This window comes from Chelon labrosus, assembly GCF_963514085.1.
Source record: "Chelon labrosus genome assembly, chromosome: 16".
NCBI classification, from domain to species: Eukaryota; Metazoa; Chordata; class Actinopteri; order Mugiliformes; family Mugilidae; genus Chelon; species Chelon labrosus.
In genome coordinates this window covers 11,747,724-11,767,534 of record NC_140349.1, presented here as the reverse complement: position 1 = coordinate 11,767,534, position 19,811 = coordinate 11,747,724, and the positions used below count along the sequence as shown (strand labels likewise).

General features: G+C 42.7%; 1 protein-coding gene across 1 annotated transcript in view; it reads right to left on the bottom strand.

Moving 5' to 3' along the window:
• Positions 1-923: 923 nt before the first annotated feature.
• csmd3b (CUB and Sushi multiple domains 3b) overlaps positions 924-19,811 on the bottom strand; it is a gene marked incomplete at its 5' end in the record, with an annotated part of 336,937 nt that continues 318,049 nt past the window's right edge. Inside the window, 14 exons of the mRNA XM_084563441.1 lie at positions 924-1,084; positions 1,622-1,757; positions 2,970-3,057; positions 3,423-3,559; positions 4,699-4,857; positions 5,597-5,656; positions 7,233-7,412; positions 7,530-7,641; positions 9,348-9,421; positions 14,156-14,329; positions 14,529-14,702; positions 15,315-15,494; positions 16,665-16,841; positions 16,976-17,158. Of these exons, the coding sequence (XP_084419567.1) occupies positions 925-1,084; positions 1,622-1,757; positions 2,970-3,057; positions 3,423-3,559; positions 4,699-4,857; positions 5,597-5,656; positions 7,233-7,412; positions 7,530-7,641; positions 9,348-9,421; positions 14,156-14,329; positions 14,529-14,702; positions 15,315-15,494; positions 16,665-16,841; positions 16,976-17,158 (1,994 nt within the window). The 3' untranslated portion in view covers position 924. The remainder of the gene's footprint in view (positions 1,085-1,621; positions 1,758-2,969; positions 3,058-3,422; positions 3,560-4,698; positions 4,858-5,596; positions 5,657-7,232; positions 7,413-7,529; positions 7,642-9,347; positions 9,422-14,155; positions 14,330-14,528; positions 14,703-15,314; positions 15,495-16,664; positions 16,842-16,975; positions 17,159-19,811) is intronic.

Genomic DNA, 19,811 nt, shown 5'->3' with positions numbered 1-19,811 from the left:
TAGTCGTTTTTACCGATGATCTGCTGGTGACAGTGTTTTTTTCTGTTTTTTTTTTTTTTACTGTCAATGTCGAGCCCAAATAATTAGAAACAGTTTGCTTCACAGTGTCGACATCTTCTTCAAGTCACATCTCCTCATCTGCGGCCATTGTGATTCTGCTTTGTTCAGTGTAGTCTGTGTTTCAAATGAAATCAGCTCATTTTCTTTTTTCTCGTAGTGCAGTTTATCTCCACGATGCGTAATAATCATGGCCGGAGCACTAATAATAATAACGTGTGCTCTCTTTCTCCGGGTGAGGATGAACACAGAGCTCAGCGTTCATCTCCACGGCTTTGTTTGAAATACAAAATTTGGCTCTGGGTTCTGTTGACAGGCGGGTCATGGCTTACTTATTAGTAGTGGCGTTACGGACAGTGAGTGGGGTTAAATGAGAGGTCAAAGCGTAATGGCTGCGTCTGGTTTAGAATCAAATTATAAAGTATCCTTGACCCGCTGAGCCTCACGGTTAGAGACAGATAATAGCCAGCATTTAGTTTTCTGTTGAGTTGCATTCTTTTCTTTCTTTCTTTCACCACAACCACGACCCGCCTCACTTCTAGTTTACACCGGTTGTTTGCATCTGTCAAGGGCAGCAGACCTTTTGTGTTCCAATTTGTTCGAATTTCATTTGCGGACACAAATTGCTGTTGGTGAAGAGGACAGACGCTGGGTTTTGGTTGGAATTGAGGAGCCTTTCCTCTGCCGGGGGTGGATGGCGGTGATGGGAGGAGGAGGGGGGGTACCTCTCTGAACTGCGAGTGAAGGTCTTTTCTAATCAGCGTATTGACGATGTCGAAGCATACGGCGCTCCCTTCCACAGCCTCGCACCAATTGTGGTCCCATTAGACATCTGAGTCATTAAGTTCAAGGAAGGATGATCAATCCTCAGACCATGGTGCAGACAGTATTTAGATTCGGATCGAATCGAACTGCTTTTCCCTCCACAGCCTTGGCGTTGGTGTTGTACATGGGGTTCTCGAAGGCAGCCTGGCCGTTGTTGTTTTCATGGACTGAACAGCCTGTGTACTGTGTTTTTGGTGTGGTTCTGAGAGAGGAAAAGCGCAAAAAGCAAATACGCCGTTAGAGATTTCAGCTCTTCTAATTGTCTATTAATACACAACACAACTGAGTAGCCAGTGGACAACAGTGAATACAGTTTTGGGATTCAGAGGCATAGTAAACCAGCTCTAAGGAGGATTAGAGAGAGCGCTTTTTAGGAAGCCTAGCAAGATTCCAATCAGCTCATGCAAAACTAATTCCTTCAGCAAGCCTCTTTTTGTAGACATTAACATCAGAACAGGCGTCATTTGCACCTGTTAACAATGCTAACACCAGTCAATTGTGTTTAAACCAGAAATTCCAATTTGCCACTTTCTAAACAGAACTGTTTCGCAGCACAGATTGCAACAGACAGCGACTTAAGTGTCTGTTAGCACCTCAACGATCAAACCCGCCGAGGCAGGTACTGTTTTCACAAATTAGTCTTAAAGTGAATGACGGTAATGGAGAACAGAAGTGAAGCAAGTGATGCAATGACAGGAACATATTCTTTCTGTAACTCGATTTATTTTTCAGCACATACCTTTGTTTGTAGAGATAGAAGCCGAAGCCGGTGAAGATTAGGGCGAAGAAAGGCACCAGGATAGCGATAGCCACAGAACTGCTGTTGGTACCAAGCTGGGGGGGCGGAGAATTGTGACTCTCCGACATATTCAAACCTGTGAGATGGTGATAGGACAGAAGAATGGAAATATCTTTATTACTGACAGAAAGGCTGTCCTGTAATAGCTGCTCTTTAAATGGTTTCTTAGAACTGTGATATCTGTGCATGTACGCCGGTAACTGGCAAAGGACCTTAAGAAAAAAACGTCAAGAAAAATTCAACACCTCAAACTAGCATCAAACCAGATTGTTCCACAAGCCGCCCACTCAATCCCGTTCAATCCAAACTAATCTGCAGCATATATCCCGTCCAAGTTTTCCAGAATCCATTGAATTTGTCCATTTCCAGTCAGAGGGAAAAAGTCAGTCTCTCCATCTTATATATATTTTGCATCACTTCAACCCAGTCTTCCACTCCTATCTTTAGCTTTTCCTTTTGCAGCTGACAGTATCATAAACAGGTATCTGTCTCCAGAGCTTGCAAGGCTCATGTTCATCCACCCTCAAAACATTCTGCATATTTCCTTTCAGTAAATTGTGATAGAGGGACGTCCCCTGAAGACGGGAGAAATGTGTGTTTTATCTACGGTCCACATTTCCTCCACTATCTTGTATCCTGATTTCTCTTCTGTGTTGGTGTTACAAAATCTTTAATAATGTTTTTTTTTTTTCACCGCTGCTCAATAATCTCTGTTCACATCATCAGCCTCTTTCTCCCACTTCTCTTTTCATATCTCATGTACCATTTCCTTTTAAGTCCTACGCCCGTGTGTATAATTTCAAAATTAATTTTCCACCTGAATCTGAATCAAAGTAAACATTTTAATCATTCCTCACTCCTTCCCTTCAAAGCGGCCCCCCCACACTCCTTTCTCACTGTTTACCCACGGTAATGTCTCGGTTGCAGGCATCTAAAGAAATCACGGCTGTTTAAGTTAAATTGGCCCTTTAATTCCCCCGAAAGCCTGGATAATTATCTTCTCAGCATTTGCAGGTGACTCTGTGAAGTTGGAGATGGTAGATGGCAGTAATCCTCGGATGAAAGTGGATGGAGAGCAGCCCTTTTAAGTCTGGAGAGCCGTTTTCGCTCTCTAGACGAGAATTTATCCACTGCTGAGCTGAGTCCGTTTGAGCCGTAAAGTCACCAGAGGCTGCCTGATCACTTCCTCCATCGGTGAAGTTTACTGTTTGTAGTCATTTATAATCCACTTACAAGACAGACATTCTGTTTCCATTTGTCGCTGCTGCTAAACCCACGAGATAATTACCCAGTCTCTGCAGTCCAAACTGTCCGTAGTCTTTTCCCTGAATAAAACCCTGGAATACGTAACTAGAACCATCCGGCTCTGCCGATACCTAGAGAGGACAAAGAAAAGAGAGAAATGAAGAGGACAGAGGAGGACGTGGTAACACACTGTGGGTTTTTAATACGCATCCTGATTAATAATTATATAAGGGTTTCGCCAAAATTCTTATTTAGCTTGATTTGATTATTAATATGACAAATGCAGTGTTTATTTAGCCTACTGCACTCTGATTATGGCGCAGCAAAATATTTCACTCAGCCTGAAATTTGCCCTTTTATTTGTTTACTAAAAATCATGGCACTGTAGTAAAATGGACTCGTGAAAATGTTTGTCTTCTGTTTTTGATTAAGCACAGTAAAAGCCATCTCTCATGTGGCATTTCCTTTTAACCAGTGTAAAGTTTTTTAAACTTACAAATCCGTCCATGGTCCAGGAGTCGTCTATGATCTTGGCTGGAGAGATGGCTGAATCTTTCAGCTGGGTTCCCTGGTTCACATAGTTCACCTGGTACATCAGCAGCAACAGTCTGGCTTCTGAGGCCTTGTACACTCCTAGAAAAATACAGAATAAACACGTCCATGAGCATGTTTTTATTTATTTATTTTGTTCCCCTGGGGCAATGAAAGACATACGTCATGTCCAATTTGAACCTGCAGTAAGGCAGCTTTGATAGGCTTTGGATTTTTATGCTAAGCTAGTCTGAAGACATTTTGACTTATTGTGCAGACATAGCATTGACAGAAAGGAAACATGCACGATATAAATCCCAAAATGTTGAACTTCTCCCTTAACAGCACCACTTTGGTTAAAAAAAAAAAAACTCATCTTAAAAAGAAAAACATGCAAGTTTTATGCAGCTGGGGACTGGCCTTTCTATGACTGTGCGAGTGCAGCTTTAGCTGTTATTGATCTAAAGCCGCTCCTTAAAGCCAGAAGACGGATGTTAAAAGTCTGATAGCGGCCTGGTTTTGTGATATGGTGTTTGTGCTCTCTGCTCCTCCAGGAACCAATTCTAGCTTCAGCAGGATTTGTGTTTTAATAGGGTCTTAACCCCCTGCTGACGCCGTTGTAGGACCCTGGGAGGTATGCGTGTGAGTAAGTGTGCGTGTATGTGTGTGGGAGTTTTAGGTTGAAAATACAATAACAGCATTAAGAAGAAGAAGGAGCATCGTAGCTCCAAGAAGGGAGTGAAATGCAGACACCAATAATCCACCATTAGGAAGCAGCACAAATGATAAAGTGTTCCTATTAAGAGTGTTTATAGCAGCGGCACCATATTAAAGTTAAAGGAGCAGTGTGCAGGATTTTAAGGGATATTTTATCAGAAAGCAGCCTGTGTTCCACAGAGCCTGACATATTGCCCCGTTTGTACAGTATACCCAGAAAGGATAAAAACATCTTACATGCAAGTGGCGTCCACTTTAGGTTCTCCTGCATGTTCAGATAAAGAGCTGCAAGAGAGGGGAGTTCCTTTGGTGGAAATCTGCACCCTCACCACTAGATGGCACTAAATCCCACACACTGCCCATTCAACATGTGAGCGGTCACACACAGTTTTATTAATGGATCAAAAAGGCGACATGTAGCACTGTACCGCACCATGTTATCATGACACCCCTTTCTTTTCTTCTTCTGCTACAGTTATAGGCCGTACTCTGTGAACTCTATATTTAACCATAACGTTACATGCCTGACAGGAGAAGCTCCATGTTGCCGTTGCTAAGGGTAACGTTGACTCTGCCCGTAGTGGAGTTGAAGCTGGTGATGCTCAGAGTCATCGGCTGCTTCCTCCCACGGTAATTATAGGAACCCTTCCATATGTAGTTAGGAGCGAAGACATCATCTGGAACTAGAGGAGGACAGAATGGAAGTTAGATTAAGATAAGTCGTACCCTGTCGCACCCTTAGAAACATTAGTTAGCATTATCAAAATATGCATGTAAAAAGAAGCCTAGGTGAAAGTGATTGGTGTTTATCATTTGCTTTTTTAGGTGCTACGCAGTTTGTTGCGAAGTTATTTAAAATCATGTGCACAGAAACACAAATAAGTAAATATGTAAACTAATTAATTTCAAACTGTCGTGTATTTGTAGTATCTTGTCACTGTGCATAGCAGCAAGCAGAAAGATCTCCTATGTGGGTTTATGCAGAATCTTTTAGCAGACTACAGGTCTACTTCTTGCTTCAACAGGCCCAAGAACTTGCATGCCATATCTACTTCATGTGCAATGTGCAAAATAGTTTTGAACTTCAACAATATAAGACAGCTCACAACAGCTGAAAACTAGAGAAATGAACAAAACTGTAGCACAGAAAAGAGCAGAACATCACAGCAGTTAATTTATCTTTCTATGTGCTGAGGAAAAATAAATTATTTACAAGTACAATAGAAAGGGGTAAAGTACAATGCAATCGACAGGAACACAAGAAGAACAACACTGAGGAGGAGAGGGAAAGCAAGCGGGGCAGGATTTATTGAAGCGCAGACTAAACCAGGCTGAAACAGAATAGATGAGGAAGGTCAGGAGCAGTGAAGGAATGATGGGGCTGCATCAGCCTGGACTAGAGGAGACTGTGGTAGAACTGACCGTTTAGTTTGGGGCTGGGAGTTCCTGTTATGGGCTTCACAGGTTTCTTCTTTTCTCCAGCTACGCACATACAAGAGAAACAGAGGCAGAGGGAAAATTCATAAGCAGCACTGCAGGGACACAGTTTGAAAATATAATTTCATCGTGTTTAATTTACAGCACAAGTCGTTTAAAAACAGCTTTATCCCAGGGAGAGTGCACTTTATGCAATCGCATTACCAAGTTAAAATGCAGCGGCAGTCAGTCTTAGTCATACATGCACATAATGAGTGAAAAGTGTATTGAAAAGGGTCAAGCAAAACAGTAAACTGTGAGGAAACTGTGGTGCACATTAGATGCTTTTCAAAGCGGCCGTAAGGGCACCGACCATTCGGAACAGCCTCTCTCGTCAAGACAAGACGCAGCCATTGTTGCCAACAAGTTAAGGTAAGCAAGGGAATGAGAGTCTGTCCTAGAACCCCAAACTGGATCAGAGAGCGCTCCAATTTTAAAGACTATTTCAGGTCAACGGGGTGGCAGCCTTGGTAATGATTTCAAAAGAAGTCAGCTCGCTGTTTTTCTTTGAGCATAGGGACCTTGCTCTGTCTCTCCTTGAATAAGACCAAGAAATAAGAAAAATGTAACACTGGGTCACTTTTGGAGAGCACATATTGTCATCGAATGCACACCCTGGGGAATCTACAACTTAGCATTTGCGGCAGAATAGATAGAGGTTTCTCCGATAACAATCAAAAACTGAGTGCACCTCCTAAATGGAGCTTGGTGAGATTGATTTGTCTGTAACTTTCAGGGATGTACTTCAGCCAAAATATAGACGTTTAAAAATCTATAATTCAATCATAGACTTTCTGACACACGGTGAAAAGAGGTTGTTTTGGCATTTTAAGGTCGGTGGTAATGGTAAGTATTCAGGTAGCACATGATGGTCAATGTCTGCATGAGCTGAACTATACAGAACATTACAAAACAACAGGAAACTAACAAAAAGACACGAAACCACCCATACAACACAACCAGCTTTACTCTTAACCCATAAATCTATTCCTCACAATGTTATGATCTATTATATATAAATATATTATTACTACTTGTGTTATTTTTTAGGATATTTAAGTGCAATTTTAGTCAAGCTGGGATTTAACAGGTGGGAACATACATGTTACTAAAGAGATTTTGGAACTCTGAGGCTTCAGTGGCTCCACAGTTTAACCTTTATATATATTGAGTCAAGTTCTTGTGTAAATCTGTATCCAGGTGTCCAGGTCACAGACACCGCTTGATAAAAATAAAAAAAAGGTGTCACTTTAAGTGAACTTGTCGAGGGGGAGGAAACATTGACTCATGAAGTGAACTCGTGACCTCACCTGTATGGTCCTGGCTATCCAATCTAGCGAGCAGACAAAACACCACAGGATTTTTATATATTTTTTTCTGTATTGGAGCTGCCAGACTCACCACCAGCCCACAGGTTGAGCTCGCCACCAGGAACTCTCCCGCTGCTCCAGATGGCCAGTCTGTCCCAGTGTGTGAGCGGACTGTGTTTCGGAACATTTAACCGCTCCTCACTCAAGCTAAACTGCCAAGGACGTAGATGCAGCACTATACGACGTCTCCGTATCTAGTGTAAACCACTCACCTCGACATATAGGCATCTTCCCAGTCCAAGTGCCGTCGCTCTTGCAGACTCTATGTTCAGAACCTCCCGCCAGGAAGTAGCCATGCTGACAGCTGTACACCAAGGTGTAGCCAAACCCGGGCAAATCCATCCCCACCACGTCCACATGGAGTGGGCTCTCTGGCTGCTTACAGGCATGGGCTGGAGGGTGGAGAGATATATACTGTTTACTCGAGTGTAAGTCTGATAGACACTCAGGATGAACAACTGAGCAGACAGTATAATAATACAATAGTATAAAAGATGTATGTTTCGTACGTATGCACTCGGGTTGTGTCCCACTCCATGTCAGGTCAGGCTGGCAGGTTCTAGAGGACGATCCCTGAATCAAATGACCTGGCTGGCACTGAAATGACACCACACTGCCCACCTGTGCACAGAGAAGGAGATCAAAGCACACACAGTAAGAGATGAAGTGTTTTATTAACTCATAGAGGAGTGTAAGTAGCTTCAGAGGAACCTCATGTTCACATGTTCTATTCTCTTATTTTAAATAATATTCAAACACTTAACATTCATTCATTCATTCATTTTCCGTAACCATTTGTCCTCTGGAGAGTAGCAGGTGGGCTAGAGTCTGTCCTGCTGTCAATGGGCGAGGCGGGCGACACCCTGGACAGTCTATCACAGGGCTAACACAGAAAGACAAACAACCATTCATGCTTACACGCACACCTAGGGCCAACTTAGAATCACCAATTAACCGAACGAGTATGTCTTTGGACGTTGGGAGGAAGCCGGAGGGAGAACATGCAACCTGTGCACAGAAAGGCCCCAGTGGCCGGCCAGTGGATTCAAGGCATCAGTGCTAACTGCGACACCACTGTGCCGCTCCCCCTAGCTCACATGATTCACCCAAAAGAGCAGAAAATAAATACATAAATATCCACAGTGCCTGTTCTGTGCACAAACACACTGCAAAGTTCAGCCGAACTAATATGAGCCAATTGAGTCAAATGATTAAGTCATATCAGTGGAGGGTTATTTCCTGGGTGCAGCGTGTAGGTTTGTTGCAGGACTAAACACGAGCAACATACCTGCACTATCATGTGTTTTGTTTATTATATTCCGGTGAAAGGAGGAACTGAAAACTGAGGTATGATCAGTTTTGATTGATTGCCTAGGGGTTTAATATCCAAACAGTGTAAACACAACATATGATATCTGAGAATTGATTTGTTGCGTATTATTCCCTCTGTCTGCTCTATACTGGTGACTATCAGAAAAGGGATAAATACCCTGAATATAACTGAAAAAGGAGCACTGTGCTTTCTAATAACATTTGCCACGAGGCATAATACATAATATTTATCAACCAAAAGAGATTGTGACACGTATGGGTGATGTTTTATAGTTGCATGTAGCAGTAAGTCTGGTTGTAAAAGGCCATTCTGTGCAACAGGGGTAAAATAAACAATTTGAATCTGCCAAATAACTTGCCCATTACTCAGTTATTTATTTAGATAGTAAAAATCTGTGCAGTATGGAGAAAGCTATTTTCCAGAGCTCTAGTTTTAGGTACTAAATAGAAAATGACAACGCTGCAAAAATAATGCCTAGAGCAGTTTTTATGTACCAGTTAATTCACAGTTAAGGGCAGCAAACGGAAACAATTAAATCAGATTAATATTTGGACGCTTGTAGAAACTTTTTCGAGCTACTTGGCAGGCAGGTTGTTTCTAGTATCCTGGAGAACCTTGCAGCAGTTCTCGTGTGGGTTGAGGCTTTCAGCTGCCTCTGTCTCTCCATGTAATCCCAGACTGACTCCATAATGCTGAGATCAGGGCTCTGAGGAGGCCATCTGCTACAGGACTCCTTGTTCTTCTAGTGGCTGAAAATTGTAGGTCTTTATGACTCCGGCTGTATGTTTGGAGTCATTGTCGGGCTGCGGAATGGATTCAAGACAGAACAGATGTCGCCCTGATGGAACGGCGTGATGGATAAGAATCTTAAAGTGCCTCAAACTTCTGCACAGTACTGTGTTTAAATGTCTTATTTTTGTTGAACCCCAACAACAGTTCCTACATACTTAACTAAACTTCTTGGGTAAGAAGTTGGCCAGTGCAGATACTTTACCTTGAAGCCGTAGGTCCGATTTAAAGAGCCATAGCGTGGCGTTCCTGGGTTATCACAGCTGGTTTTGGTCGGTTCTGAAAGAAACAGCGCAAGAGTGAAAGTAATTACACACACAATCTAGGAGAAAGATAAATTAGCAGCAGCATTATACATCCTCTCTCTCTCAAGTCTCCTTTCCCTCTCCTCTGTTGTCATGGTAACAGTGGCTTACATATGCCACCAGGACAGCAGGGGGCAGTAGTGCGTTGTCAGAAAACGAAGGGGTGGGGGGGTCTTCTCCGGGCGTGTGTGCGAGAGAGAGAGTGTGCGTGTTTGTGTGGAAGGGTCATCAGCATGTAGAGCACATCCTGACGCAGAGCTCGATTCAATACAGCTTCCGAAATGACAGATTCACTCTCCACCTCTCTCTCCCTCTCTTCGTGTACCTCTCCATCTGCCCTCTCTTTCTCCCACCGTTGTCTCCTTCTACCTCTCTCCCCCCTCTCTCTTTATAAGCGCTCTTTTCCTCTCTTCCTGTCTTTTCATGTCACTATATCTCCATCTGCCCCCCCACCCCACCGCACCTCTCCTCTCGTCCGTCTTACTTAAAGAGCAGCCTGCTTTAGCTCAAAACTCATTCTGTTTCAGCCATATATTAATACACATCACACGCTAACATACAGCTGCAATCACACTCTAATAAATCACCCAAACACACACACACTCACTCTAATCTCGGTTCGTTCCGATCACAGAAGAAAAGCAGCACCGACAGTCATTTTATGTGTGTGTGACAGTTTCAGCCTCAAGGTGTGGAACAGAAACCTTACACTTTAGCTGCTTCTTTCTCAGCACGTATAGATCGAGTCCTTACATCGGCGGAGAAACACTTCGCAGGCACAGTTCTATTTTTAGATCATCTATTTCACAAGGAACATTCGACTTTATAGCAGCTGCGAAAGTCCTGGATATATGGCTTATCGAGTACTACTGAGGAAGACAAAGTCAGGTGTGTGCTGGCACTGGAGAAGCTCTCATTTATTTCAATTCTCCTCCGTACTTGATGTTTCAGCACCTGCTCTGAATCAGACACGTGAAGTGGTGCTCTAAACATCACATGTGGTGGTGAATTGACCCAGCGGGACCCATTTGTAATGTGTGCTGAATATCCCTGCTCATTTTCTCCTTAATCCTCCGATAGCGGCAGCTTGTTTGAAGCTCGACGTGCATGCCTGCTCCTGGAAGCCTTCTACTAAATACTGTAAGTTACAGCATGTACGGGGTGTTGTCTCACTTATGAGCGAGCACTTTCACTGTAAATTCTAAGGAGGGCTTCTCACAGATGCCAAGATTTTGCACATAGCTGACCTATTGCTAGAGGAAATCAGAGGGTTGGCAACCTTCCTCACAGAGGGAATGAATTCAAATATATCATATATTTGACATTATACACCAATCAGCCACAACATTAGGACCACTGGCAGGAGAAGTGAATAACACTGACCATCTTGTGACAATTCAATGTTCCACTGAGATACTTTTGGACTTGCCATTCGTGTGGATGTTACTTAGACATGTAGCACCCATCTAGACCAGACCAGGCACCCCCACCCCATAGCAATGACACTCCTTGATGGCAGCAGCCACAAAAACGGTATAGGAATAACTGAAAAAAACATGAAGAACATCAGAAGGTATTGACCTGGCCACCAGATTCACTAGATCCCAAACTGATCAAGTATCTGTGGGATGCACTGGAACAAGCCTGATCCACAGAGGCCCCTCCCCTCAACCCATAGCACCACTTCACAGAAGACCCATGTCCATTCTCTGATGAGTCAAAACTGTTTTGGAGGCACAAGGGAGACCTACACAATAATGTCATAATGTTATGCTGGATCGGAGTATATTCACATATTTCCTTATATCTTCTGAGAAGGAAAGCATCAACACTATTCTGAACCTTTCTTTCATTATAATAGTACAGAGCAGCAAACCTTTCCTATAGTAATGAATGTTTAGCTGTGGAGCCTTGGTCGTCACACGACAAAACAGTAGAGTGGATAAACTCCATGATCCACTGGCAAAGTCATGTCTGTGCTGCTGGTGACAGTCTGCTGCCATTCCAGCTGGTGGGCCACTGTTCTCCAAGGCACGACTGCTGAGGAACAAACAAGCAGAGACCTCCAGGCCAGAAAAAACGAAGCCAATGCCGAAGTGCCAAAAACTGCAGTTCCTCAAATGGCCACTTGAGGCTGGCTCCAAAAGCAACTTATACCCTATAGACCTCCGTGTTACAATGCCCAGCTTCACAGTACAGATAAACATGTGTACATCCTGGAACCAAATCAGTGTCGGTGGCTTGATTCTGCATTCATGAAAACTGCCCAGGGTACATTTCTATCGACCTCACTCACTTAAATTGTATTAAGGCTTGCATTCATGAATAATTAAGGACAACTGAGTGACAGGCGGTGGCCATCGCAGGTTGCTAGCTGCCGGCCATGCTTCACCTCTTTGCACAAGTTTGGATTAGACAGGAGTTAAACCACCAGAGGGCACCATCTTTCAAAGTTTAACACTTATCATGGGAATATCCTCCCATGTTGTTTTTTTTCTTTGCACGTTCCATTCATCAGATCAAATGCTATATGTGCAACCAGTGTATGACCTTCCAGGACCTTCCTGCTATTTGTTTGTGACAGTCATTTGTGCAATTGATGAACTGGTCAACTGGAAAGGAGCAGGGACAATTACTAGAAGCTAAGACTGTGGAAATAACGTTTTCAAAAGTAAGAATATTTAATGTCTCTAAATTTCAAAACAACATCTAAGGTATTGATGATATTTAACAAAAATGAGATATTTTATTAGGAAGCATTGCAAATTTGAAAATTATACTTTCTCTTACATTGGAGCAGTCCTCTATGGCTTGTCCTCTTTACACCGTCTTTTCATTAACAAGACCGTCTCAGATGAGCTTCCAGTCACTATTCATTATTATTCCAATAAGTCTACGAAACTTCCAACTTTTACAGAAGTTGCACAGCACAGCAAACCCACAGGGGGAGGGGGGGTTGCTGAAATGTGGCTGTCAACTCCGTAACGATGGCTCGTTAATTGCTGTGATCATTAAGTACAAACACTGGACCGGGCTCACAGAGCGGTGATAAGAAAGGGAGAGGGTAGCATAAACCAAATAATGTGACTCATCTTCCATCGGGGCAGTAAACACATAAAAATCTAAATTATATTATCTGGGAATCTCATTATAAATCACAAGAAATCACGTACGGCCGTAGCACTGCTTAAAGAAGATACTTACTTTACTAGAATGACCTCTTGAGAAATCTCTAGATCTAGTCGACCAATGCTGCCTTTTAATTTTAACTCAGATGTGAGTAAGAGACCTCCGCCTGAAGCTATGCTCCAGCACATATGAGGATAAACAAGTGGTGATATAGTCAGGAAGTGTAAAAAAAACAAAACAACACAATCAGTAAAGTCGGTTAAATTGATTTTTGGTGAAAGTTAAAACATTTATACTGTATTCTGAAGTTGAAGTCGGAGAGAGTCGGTTGGCCATGGTAAATACTCAGAAACTTTTTTTTTTTTAGAAAGCTAGAAACTCATTAAGAACTGCAGTGTCTGGGTTTTGACTTACTTTAAGTTGTCAGACTAAGATCTGTGAGGCTTGGTATTGAATTTTGGGACTTTTTTTTAGGTACTGACCAAAAGTGATGAAACGTATAAGTAGTAAATTGGAAGTGTGGCGCTAATAATTTAAAAAACCCACCTCAATCAAACTGGACTGGCCTGATCAGAAGACTGACAGGAGTGGATAGGTATCTGATCATTTCATTCTGCCTGGAATAAATACATTCTTTAGGCGATTATTTTATCCTTGTAAACAATTATGTTAGAGTGAGATCAGTCAGGTCCAGAGGTATTACCCATTTAAATGAAGCCAATGTCTGATGAGCTTTAGTTATTCTCTAACAAGTTTGATCAGAATTGATATTCTGGTATTTCTGTAAAGCAACATGTCAATAAAAAAGATGGTTTTGGTATCGGTGGAGAAGCTCAAGTGTTACCCTGTTCTGATGGACATAATGGTGTAAAGTTCTCAAAAGTTTGAATGACTGTCAAGGCCTTTCTGAATCAAAAATAATGATCGTGATCTGCTATTCTCTCAAGCCTCTGGAAACTTCATGACTAGTAGATCTGTACACCAATCAGGCATAACATTATGACCACCCTCCTAATATTGTGTAGGTCTCCCTTGCGCCTCCAAAACAGTTGTGACTCATCAGAGAATGGACATGGGCTTTCTGAGGACGTCCTGTGGTGTTGTTAGTGGGGACCTTTGGGTCCTATGGGTTGAGGGGAGGGGCCTCTGTGGATAAGGCTTGTTCCAGTGCATCCCACAGATACTCAATCAGTTTGGGATCTAGTGAATTTGGAGGCCAGGTCAATACCTTGTCCTGTTCTTCATGTTTTTTGAGTTGTTCCTAAAGCATTTTTGTGTGTGTTTGTGTATGGCTGTATCTTGCTGGGGATGGCTGCTGCCATCAAGGAGTGTCATTGCTATGGGGTGGGAGTGCCTGATCTGGTCTAGGTGGGTGGGTGTTACATGTCTAAGTAACATCCACACGAATGGCAGGTCCAAAAGTTTCCCAACCTAATACTGTATTGTCATGAGAAGGCCAATGTTATTTACTTCACCTGTCAGTGGTTTTAATGTTGTGGCAGATCGGTGTATGTATCATATTTAACATTTCTGTTATGATTTCCACAGTTGACAAGAGAAGGCATATGAATAACGTTACCGATGCAGCGTGGCTGTGTTCCACTCCAGGTACCGTCACTTTCACAGAGTCGGGTCGCCGTGCCGACCAGCATGAGAGGTGGAGCGCAGCTGAAGGACACCTCTGATTGATAGATGAAACTTCGTCCCTCTCTGAAACCTCCGATTAGAGTACCTGGGTCGCCGCAAAACTTGGCTGCAAACACAGAGACATAATCAAACACACAAACTTCCATTTCATTCGTTGTGCTGAGAAAATGCTGACTAGTGCTCGCTTTTGTCAAGGACAAATGTAGATTTTGCTTCCAAATGTGATTGGTTGTTGTGATATTATGTTCTTGTTAAATGTGTGTGTGTGTGTGTGTGTGTGTGTGTGTGTGTGTGTATATGCTTACGTAAGCATTGCGGGAGCATGCCGCTCCAGGTGCCATTGGCCACACAGGTCAGCACGGCGGGGAATGAGAGCTCGTATCCAGGTGAGCAACTGTAACTCACGCTGCTGCCCCATTCAAAGTCACTGCCCTGCAGTACCCCATTACTGATGCCAGGGGGAGCTAAGCAGGTCACCGCTGGGAGAGAGAGAGATGGGGAGGGAAAGAGATTTTTTTTAAAAAAGTCCTGTTTTTAGCAGCTGCAAGTGATGCTACTGCTGCACTCAGCGTTACTGTCCTATAAATCCACTGAGGAGAATGAGATCGCTTGATTGCATAATTGATGCCAACCATTGATTTGGAAATTGGCTTGTAATTTCATTGCAATGACAATTTACCAGTAACTGCGAAACAATCACATCCAAATATTTAAATTCAGCTCAGTTTACATCATTCATCATGATTATGGTACATTAACAGCTGCAGTGGTGGGGACGCTGTTGATTTGTTTGCGCTTCCTGTTTTTCATTCTAAAGGCTGAAGAGTCAAGTGGCTAGAATCTGTCCTGATAAAGCAAAGTTAAGTCGTATTTAAAGTCCTGGTATGAATACGGTATGCTATTGTACTAAATGTTCACATGGGGAACTTTCTATAACTTACAAATAACAACATGGAAACAAGCAGTATATTAAATAACCTGTGACCTGTGCTAAATAAAGACAGCAAGGCAACATAAGACCGTGCTCATCCATTATATCTAAACATTTCAGCTCTTTTTCTTCTTTTTTTTGTTGATGTTCAGCTCTGTACCTGTGCATAAAGGCATGTTCCCGCTCCAGGTCCCATTTTGGGTGCACATCCTCACAGGTGATCCATCCTCCTCCATCCTGTATCCAGGCTGGCACTGGAAGGAGATGTTCTGACCAATGGTGAAGTCTTCTCCGTAGCGAAGGCCATTAGCTGGCACACCTGGATCTCCGCAGTTTATCACTTTGGAGGTGGACAAGTGGGGTTGGAGTGGACAGAATGGGGTGAATGTAGAGATTACTTTGCAGGTCACGCTGTGGCGTTAAGATAACCGGAATTAAAATTTTTATCCATCAAATTACTTTGTTATCAGCGCATTTTTAGGAAGATAATGCAAAAGATAAGAAGGAAGAGAAAAAGAAAGGCAAGTAATGAGAATAAGGTAACAGAAGGAGGACATGTAAGGTAAGGAGAAAAGGGATGCAGCTTTTCTTTCACTGTCAGTCCGATCAATCAGTGATCAGCCATATAAAAGAAACTTGGACAAATGTAATTGGCAAGTTTTATTTCTTTTTATTTATTTATATAAGAAAATTTTATTATACTGTAACTCCTCAAGTGTAAGTTCACCAAACATAAGCTGATTCATGTGAAGACTATAGAAGACGAAGAAGCCCTGATTGAACTGTATGATCTCATTCCTTTACGGTGCTCATTCCTCATGAATGAAACAACAGCGATATTAAAAGTGGCTGAGGTTGTCCTGGGACTCTTTTAAGGGGCATTAGGATTCCCCTGACTGTACTTTTAAGGCACTGTCCTTCATAGTCTAATAGGCAGTTTAACTGCTTTTAAACCCACCCCAGACACTGTCATGCCCGTTAATAGATGTGCTGTAATCTACTGTAAAAGCCATTTCCTGTAAGTCAGGTATTATATAAACTTTTATTCCTTCCAGGAGCCTATATATTTAAGAATTTGGTTTTCTCAGCATTTCTGTGGCTTTGTCCCTTTTTGGTGGACATTTTAAAGCTTATTATTTCTTTGGGTACAGTGCATTAAAGTCAGAAATGTCAATGGAAGTTGGATAATGTGAAATAATACTAGAGTTGTCTTGGTGAGGCCTCTGAAGGAAGTCCACCTTTAGATGTTGCACGTACATGTATGCAAGCAAGTGCACTGTAAACACGCAGCAATGATTAATATGTGGTCATATTTCACGTAAAAACAGAACAAGATTTTATGGTTATTTACTCTCTGGAATTTTCAAATGGAGTCCAAAACGTAAATTAGCTAAATTGATGTCATCCCGGAGTAAGGATTAAATACTAAGATAATTAGAGAGTTTGCTCTTTAGCTTCAAAGTCACCTCATGAGTTCACATTCAGATTTCTGTTTTTTCTCATAACTTACTGGTACAGTTGGGCTGTGCTCCTGACCAGGTCCCATTGGCCTGACACAGCCTGGTGGTGTTACCAGTGAGCAGGTAGCCATCCATGCACGAGTAGATGACAGAGTGAGAAAATGTCGTTCCATCCAGACGAAATACTCGTCCATTACTGGGGGTGCCAGGGTTACCGCACTGGACAGCTGTGGGGAAGACGAGAGGATGAGTGAGAGAGAGAGAGAGTGCAAGCCTTCTCGGTCAGTTTCAGCTCTGTGACAATCAGCTGTCAAGGAGCTTGGTTAGGATAAGCCGAGATCAAGTCAAAGGATCATCCTACGTTTACAGAAGGGCTGCGTGCCGGACCAGGTGCCGTTAGGGAAGCACATCCTCTCCGAGGAACCGATGAGATCGTAGCCCTCGGAGCAGGTAAAGTAGACCTTGGAGCGGATCTTGAAATCGGTTTGCTCCCTTGAGCCATGGGAGGGAATGCCAGGGTCACCACAAGAGCCAGCCGTGTCTCCTACAGAGAGAGAAACAAAGAAAGGCTCTTGATTTCAGTCAGAGCAAACCAGTCTATTTCAAATCCAAAGAGAAAGAAGGGGAAGGGTTACCTAAATTGTAACTTTCATTTATCACTTGCCTAACAAGTTAATGAGACAGCATTGTAACATGGACTCAGGGTTTTTTAAATCTTTAATGTAATTCAAACTACGTTCTCACGGAGCTGAATGAATTAGCTGCTTCAAAATAGCAGTGGACTGCACACATATGGCTTCGACAAGGGGCATCTGTTTGCCTTAAGACTGCATGTGAACGTGTATATGCGTGCCGATGGGTGAGCGTGTGTGGGTGTGTGTGTGTGTGTGTGATCCTCGCTCTGCCCTTGTGGAGCCGCCTGGTCAGCAAATTCTGTCTGACAGACAGAGCACGCTCCTGGGAACACACACGATCACTTTCACAAGCAAAAACTCACACTGTGGATTAAAATATTGCTACTCTAACATTTTTTTGGGGCGAACGTTTGATCAGTTGTGTGCAATGAACTTCATTAATTCATTCCTGTAATTAAATTTTTACTGTATTTATTAAATTTCTTAAACACCTGTCACCTCCACTGTGATAAGTGCTTCCTAAACGTATCTGTAAAGTGTATTCTGGTTTCCCCCTCATACTTTTAAGAAATAACCTAATTTAACATTGGCTCTGTTTGTGCTTTACCTCAAATATCTAGAGGCTTGCTGCTAAATTGAGCTTACGCACGCGGTAGCACAGACACAACACATAATGACATGACATCTTTTGCTGTGCCTTGGGATTTTCAAACTGTTTGTCTCAGATGTAAATAAATAATACTCTACAGCATTGTGTCGCCGTTACTTGTCCCTAATGGCTCCGAAAAATGAGGAAATTCTCTGTGACAAAATGAAACATTTTCCTCTCTGTAAATCTTGAAAATCTCAGACAGCAAGTGGATGGTGGTGCAAGTCAACTGCATGTCCAAGTCTAATTCTGACGGATGATGATTAGAATGACAGAGAAGATCTGAACATTTTGCTTTATAGCTATATAGTTAAAATACTGATAATTGAATATTTTACAGAATCAAGGAGGTCAAGGCTCCTTTCATTCGGATACCATTTCCTGATGCTTGCTAACCCGAACCCAGCAAAGTTTGATTTAAAGCTTCAGGTCACAATTCCAGGACCTAATCTTAAATTATGTAACAATTTTTTATTGTATCAGGGTGAATTATTTATGAATTCAAATAATACACTATATTGCCAAAAGTATTCACTCACCAATCTAAATGATTGAATTTAGGTGTTCCAATCCCTTCCATGGCCACATATGTATAAAATCAAGCACCTAGGCATGCAGACTGCTTCTACAAACATTTGTGAAATAATGGGTCGCTCTCAGGAGCTCAGCAAATTCCACCGTGGTGATAGGATGCCACCTGTGCAACAAGTTCACCTCACTACTAAATATTTCACAGTCAATTGTCAGTGGTATTATAACAAAGTGGAAACGATTGGGAACGACAGCAACTCAGCCACAAAGTGGCAGGCCACGTAAAATGACAGACCGGGTCAGCGGATGCTGAGGCGACATAGTGCGCAGAGGTCACCAACTTTCTGCAGAGTCAGTCGGTACAGACCTCCAAACTTCATGTGGCCTTCAGATTAGCTCAAGAACAGTGTGTAGAGAGCTTCATGTTAGGGGTTTCAATGGCCAAGCAACTGCATCCAAGCCATACATCACCAAGTGCAAAGCGTCAGATGCACTGGTGTAAAGCACACCGCCATTGGACTGTAGAGCAGTGGAAATGCATTCTCTGGATTGACGAATCATGCTTCTCCATCTGGCAATCTGATGGACAAATCTGTCGGTTGCCAGGAGAACGGTACTTGTCTGACTACACTGTGCAAAGTGTGACGTTTGGTGGAGGGGGGATTATGGTGTGGGGTTGTTTTTCAGGAGCTGGGCTTGTTCCAGTGTAAGGAACTCTGAATGCTTAAGGATACCAAGAGATTTTGGACAATTCCACGCTCCCTACTTTGTGGGAACATTTTGGGGATGGCCCCTTCCTGTTCCAACACGAGTTGGAGTGAGTTTGGTGTGGAAGAACTTGACTGGCCTGCACAGAGTCCTGACCTCAACCAGACAGAACACCTTTGGGATGAATTAGAGCGAAGACTGCAAGCCAGGCCTTCTTGTCCAGCATCAGTGCCTGACCTCACAAACGTGCTTCTGGAAGAATGGTAAAAAAATTCCCATAAACACACTCCTAAACCTTGTGGAAAGCCTTCCCAGGAGAGTTCAAGCTGTTATAGTCGCAAATGTTGGGCCAACGTCATATTAAACCCAATGGATTAAGAATGGGATGTCACTTAAGTTTATATGCGTGTAAAGGCAAATGAGCGAATACTTTTGGCAATATAGTGTTACTTGAACAGCCTATCAAAAAGGTATCTGCCTAACAGCTACAATTATGTAGAATCACTAGCAGTGCAACCATTGGCTGAACCCTTGCCTCTGTAGGGCTATGGTGCAGACCTGCCAGGTGAAAAACCATGAATCACTTTTTCTTAAAGTATTACCCCCTCCTCACCTCATGTCTCCCTCAGGCAATTGCTGTAAATAAAAATGTATTCTTAGCCAACTCATCTGGA